Raw genomic sequence first — 6,000 nt, forward strand, 5'->3', positions numbered from 1 at the left:
GTGTGTGAATATTCAAAGACTTCTGATAACAAATCGAATACCATTTTGAATTGATTCAGTTCTCAAATTGAATAGTGCTTATTTGAAATACCAAATCTTTTTCTAATAGCATTTTGGATTATCAGCAATATAGAAAAATGCTTGAAGGCATTAGATGTTGCCATAAAAGTTGCCATAAAAGACATTCACTTCCATGATGTAGGTACTCTGCTGGCCTAGCTTTATTCTGGGATGTAGATAGAAAATCCTTTGTCATAATTTATAGATTGAGTGCTCATATTATGCAACACATTTTTTATTTTGGTGAGATATTCACATGAATATAGTTGTAACAAGTGTTTGAATATTCAGTCCAGTCAAATAGCTAAATAGTTTTAATGTATTTAAATAGTTTATGTCAGTTTGTTAAGCTGACGATGTTGTGCGTACTAGCAGAATTGTGCCTTGTTTTTAGTACTGCCGATTGTGCTCTCAGATGTTATGTTTCTCTATATTATGCATTCTTTTTCTGTGACCCCCAAGAAACGTCTATAGGAGTCTTCAATTTAATCTTCCATTCACGCTGGACAAGCAGCAGAATAGCGAGAGTGCACAAAGCAGACGGAAATTATGTTCAGACGTGTCCTGTTCCTTTCCCCACTTCCACCTACACTAAAAGGGTACTGACGCAAAAATTTTGGCATCACATTTTTCTGCTGCAATGTGTTGCTGGGGGCCTGTTCGTCATAACACAATACATTGTTTGCTACCACATATGACGTATAATTAATTACAGGCCCCTCATTATCGACCAGTTTCGGTTTGAGAGAGCTTCAAAAACACAAAACCGCCAGGAACAACTATAGCCACCTAGCGTGTGCAGTTCTCGACCACGTCAGCACACAGAACTGTGACATACTTCCGCACAGTCTGCATCAAGAATTGCTTTTGAATAGGAAACGGGACTGCAGTGTGGCCAAAACTTTCAAAGCGTGTGTCACAGCCATGCACTTGCGACGAGTTGCCGAGAGGTATAGACTGTGGGAACAAACACGTCAAAAAAATATTAACAGCTATGACGTCATCATAACTTGTTTTATTGACAGCAGTGTGGTCATGTGAGGGAAGTGGGGGTTCCCGAAGGGTCCCGTTCGAGGGTGTCAATAGCACGATGGAATCTAGCGGTCATGGAAACTTCAAAATTAATTTAACATACCTTCCAAGCTATATTGACCGTTGATTTTTTGCAGATGATATACGAATGTTCGTGGAAATCGACCCCGCAGGCTATCTCAGCCACGAAATTTTGTGTCGGTAACCCTTCAATAAAAGACCCCTAAACCACCTGGAGGTCCAAAAAGTTATGTGGCGGCACTTCAATATGAATCTAGAACAAACGTAAAGCTTCAAGAATTTAGGCTATATGACACCTGCAACAGCAGAGTTGCAGGCATCTAATGATGGACAATGTGGCCACTGCTTGCTTTTTGAATGCCTTCGCTTCTCTCATCTCTGCACATTTCATCCTTGCTGGACACTTCTCCGAAAGTTGTGTGGGCTATAGGGCACTTTCGTGAACCTATCTGAGTGAACTTTGATTGAACGAATATTTCAGAATAGCCAACTTCTCGAAAATTCCCAGCGGTTTTTTTATGCATTGTTCGCAAAAATATTTCAGTTAAACGAACTTTTTAATAGTGGCTATTTCAGTTGAATGAACTTAATTGGCAAACCAAGGCTCAATTTTGAGATCACTTCAGTGAAGTTTTCCGCTCTGTGGTGCTGGTGTACCCAGTGTGTGCCGCCCTGAAATCGCCCATAGTGGTGCAACATCGCTTATACATGCGGCCCCGCCGATGTAAAGAGGACAGGCGAGAAAAAATAACCAGCCACGTGTATTTCAGTACCTGTGCACAGCTGTCAGATTTTAAAATTTGTTCCACTGTTCGTCCGAAGCCGAAAGAAACGTGCGAAGTTATGGCTAAGGCCAAGGCTAGAGATCGTATTAGGAAGTTGCTAGAGTTACAACAATAAGGTGTGCTAGTGGCAGTGCACAGAAATGTTTACTCTTTGACCAGCTTTCTCTCCTTGCACTTTAAGGGTGCCAGTCCAAATGAAAATCATAGAATTCTTTTCAAAATGATTGCGTTTCACATGCTTGAATTGGATTTCGGCTGTTCCGTATTCCAGTGGGTATTCAGTTTAGCAAACATTCAGTTAAATGAACAATTCCCTTTGGTCTCTTGATGCTCACTCAATTGAGAGTTCACTGACTGTGCCAGCTCTTTCTGTGCACTTTCTTTTTTCAAAACACCATGCACTCTTTGTTGCAAAGGCACTGTGCTTTTGGTTTGCCTGCTGTCCTTCAAAGATGCTGTGGTGGTGAAACGGTCTTTGGATGCCCCTCACGTAGCAGATATTTTACGACATTATAGTTCGTTGTATTTCTTTTTGTGCACTGCCTGCTGAATTACTGTTGGGCATCGCAGCTACAGGCAGTGCCAACATCGGTTAGAGCCACTATTTCAGGCAAGAGATAATGTGTATCAGAATAAAGTTAGGCAAAAATTGGTAGTGGACATAGCTTTTTACAAAATAAACATCTAGTTCCAGTGCAAGTTATAGAAGTTTTGTTCAGAGATAATTAACAGGTGCCGCCAAAGCACACAGAAGCGGTTTGGCCATAATTTCGTTCGAGCTGATGCCTCTGTGTACATCAGCATATTCCCTGTGTGTTAAATAATTTTTTGAAGAATAAAAAGGTACGGGAAGGAAAAGAATGAAATGTCTTAACATTGTCGCCACAGAACGCTTGGGAAGGAACCGTCCAAGACCCATTCCCTAGTGTAATCGGGTATAGTTTCGAAGTGAATAAAAAAAATGCTTAGGGATGATACAGACACCCAGGCGATCAGTGGCATCAATACTGGTGGAAAAAATTGGGGCCTGCACTCCATGCTCTGTCAGGAGAAAACCTTGCTCACCACAAACAAAACCACAATTGGCTCCAAACGGCAAACAAAGGCCAAGTGTGGTGTGATGTGTTTCTCCAAAATCTCACTGCCATGGGTAAATAAGTTTCAGAATGTTTGTATTTGAAACAAGTGATGTGGCACTACGAATGGAAAACCATGACGTGCAGCATAATCGTGTGTAGCAACACTACGAGTTGTGCAGTCTATACATGTAGACTCGCTAGCTCAGTAAGCGGAAGTCTCAAGTTCTCTCTTGGCGAATTGGCAGCCCCAGGTTCTGGTGACATATCTAGATGTACCATCTGATATGCCAAAGAGCTATGGCAACATCACAAAGGTTCAGGGTGAAACACGTCATTTTCTTAGTTTGTAGTGTTTACTGGTGCATAGTGCTGCTTCATTGGACTTAGGGGATTTTAATTGTATTCCGAGCTCCATTTAGGTGTCTACTCTAAACATCTAAAAAAAAAAGGGTGGTTCAAGGTGCTTCATACAAAGGTATTGAATGTATGCCACTTTTTCTCTTTTCTGGACTGTGTATTTTGTAATGAATTTTCACTATTTATGGGAAACACTGAGAAGAAATTGGAGAACACTGAGGCAAAATAGTTCGAGCTTCTCAACCTTTTGTTTTCTGGAGATGCACTGGCAGGAGCTAATAAGCAGACACTTGGAAGTGGTTCAACGTCATTGCATGTTAAAGAACACCGAATGGTCCGAATTTTCGGAGCCCTTCACTAGTGTGTCTCTCGTAATCATATCGTGGTTTTGGAGGTGCGAAACCCCAGATATTATTATTACCTAGTAGTGGTTGCAGTAGACTCGGCATGCTCACGGAGGAGACAAGTTGAGACACTCCAACGTAGCACTGGTAAAGATTTCTCGTCGAAATCATGCTTTTGAGAAATGCATTCTTTTAAAGGCCACGTTTTGTCAAGCTAAATTCGAAATTGCATCAATAAGGAACATCGTTGACAGTTAGGCTACCACTTTGAATTCGCAAAAGGATTTTTACATGCTAGTGCAACCAGAGCATAGCTTCTGATAAAGTAGAAAAGGCACCTTCGCCTAAATGGAAGAAGCTCTGCAACTAATTAGGCTCACCTGACCTGCATTTTTGCCCACTTGGAGAGGTTGCTTCATGCTGTTACAAGATTACTGCCTTGGGTTTCTTTTTTGTTTTCACATTGAATTCTGCTGCAATTTGTGCTGCCAACCTGGGTCTCTTTTGTGATTCATGCTCATTTCCATGTTTTGACATTGGACATGTCAAAAGGGGCCCTGAAACACTTTTTTAAGTAATCATGGAATGAATTCAGTGGAAAAGCCTTTTGCCTCAAGAATTCAACACCACAACAATTTTCAGAATCCGTCCCGTGCGAGAGAAGTTACAAAGATTTGTCGCATGCTGCAACTGGATTCTCTCTTCTCTCGCCTCGACGAAAGCGCTGGAAGCTAAGCAGGGAGGGATGGCAGGGGCAAAAGAACTATGTCATCTGTGCCTTTTGACCTCGAGCTTTTCTTTTTTTTCTTTTTTTTTTTTTTTCAAATGCGCAACTTTTTCAGTGTGATCGCACTCGCACGCATGGATAAGTCGCGGCCTCCTGCGGTGGTCTCTGTAACGACGGAGCGCGCCATGTTACAATCAGCCAATGGCTGATAGATGGGCTTTGTACAAGTGATTTTTGAGTGTCTTTTGTCATTTTTAGAGAGAAGAAAAAGCAATTTTTAGCTGACTTTAATAATTTATGGTGAATTTCAGGCCACGTGCTGCACTCTAATATTTGGCTCGCGTGTTGTCGGGAGCCTCTACTACTGATTAGCAGCATTTTCTGACCATGCTCAAAAAGTGTTGTTTAATGTGCTTGTTTGGTTTTTATGTATATCGTGCAGCATCTAGTGCAAGGTATTTCAGAATATTGTCTTGTTAAGCATATGTTACTAAAGTTAAAGTTGTAGCCTTGCTGCTGTGATATACAATTAATTTTTTATCTATAATTTCCTTTTTCTTTTTCAGATAATTGGAATTATTTTTGCCTGCTGCCTTGCTAACCAAGTGAAGTAATGATGAACATCGTGCAAAGTATATAATGGCTATTGGTCTGCTCATTCAATTCATGGCAGCTGCTACAAGTCACACCCTGTGTTTTGATCCCATACCAGACAAGTTCATGCGCTATTTTCGGCAGGAAACCTTCTGTCCTTTTGTCAACCAAAGCTCATCCCTACCTTGTGTACCATATCGTTGTGCCTTAATATTGTTGAACAAGAAATGTTTTTGATGTTGCTGAGCTTTGACCCTCACAGTTGCACCGCTTCTCATCTCGGGAAGGGACAGGTGCGCACTACAAGATCAACCCCGTTTTCATTACATTTGCACAAGTTGAGACAAGTGGCTGTCTCATGTTGCAGTGTACCTCAAGATTTGTATTGTCTGTAAATAGCTGTTGTGTGTCTGATTATTATGGTGGGGAGTTTTATATATATCTTTCAATGCTAGCTGCTGTGGCCATTTTCTGGCAGCAATGAGTGCATTCTCTAAAAGGCTATTTTTTTAAAGATCGATATAAGAGCCTGATAGGCTTGTATTTTGGCAGCAAGATTTGTCACTTCTGTAGCTTGTTAATTTACACAAGTTATCTTGTTTAGAGTCAGTGGCTACAGTATTTACAAATGCGTGTTGTTCACTGTAATTTAATAAAGTTAATCCATGCTTGTAAATTGAAAATTGTGGCAGTTGCCTTTTCTATTATAGCTTTTTCCGTACTTGCAGAGAACCACTTAGTAGTTGCAAAATGCAAGTGCAATGCCTCATGCCCTGTCTATTTCGTACTGGCCTTCTTGGTGGTAGGCCACAGTTGCTACTAGCTGCAATGCCGGGTGACGGGTTTGATTTTTTGATAACCACTGCGCAAGATTTCTTGCATCATGCATACAACCTTTCAAAGTTAAGTTTTCCGAAACCCTTGGATGCCCTTTCAACTGCAAAAATTTGCTTAAATGCTTAGAAGCACAAATGGGCAGTAGCGTTCTTGAATAGCAATAT

General features: G+C 41.0%; 1 protein-coding gene across 1 annotated transcript in view; it reads left to right on the plus strand.

Moving 5' to 3' along the window:
- Nucleotides 1-5,682, plus strand: part of LOC119176072 (23 kDa integral membrane protein) — a 39,117-nt gene extending 33,435 nt beyond the window's left edge. Inside the window, exon 7 of the mRNA XM_037427191.2 lies at nucleotides 4,972-5,682. Coding sequence (XP_037283088.1) covers nucleotides 4,972-5,019 — 48 coding nt within the window. The 3' untranslated portion in view covers nucleotides 5,020-5,682. The remainder of the gene's footprint in view (nucleotides 1-4,971) is intronic.
- Nucleotides 5,683-6,000: the final 318 nt, after the last annotated feature.

This window comes from Rhipicephalus microplus, chromosome X, assembly GCF_043290135.1.
Source record: "Rhipicephalus microplus isolate Deutch F79 chromosome X, USDA_Rmic, whole genome shotgun sequence".
Taxonomy (NCBI): Eukaryota; Metazoa; Arthropoda; class Arachnida; order Ixodida; family Ixodidae; genus Rhipicephalus; species Rhipicephalus microplus.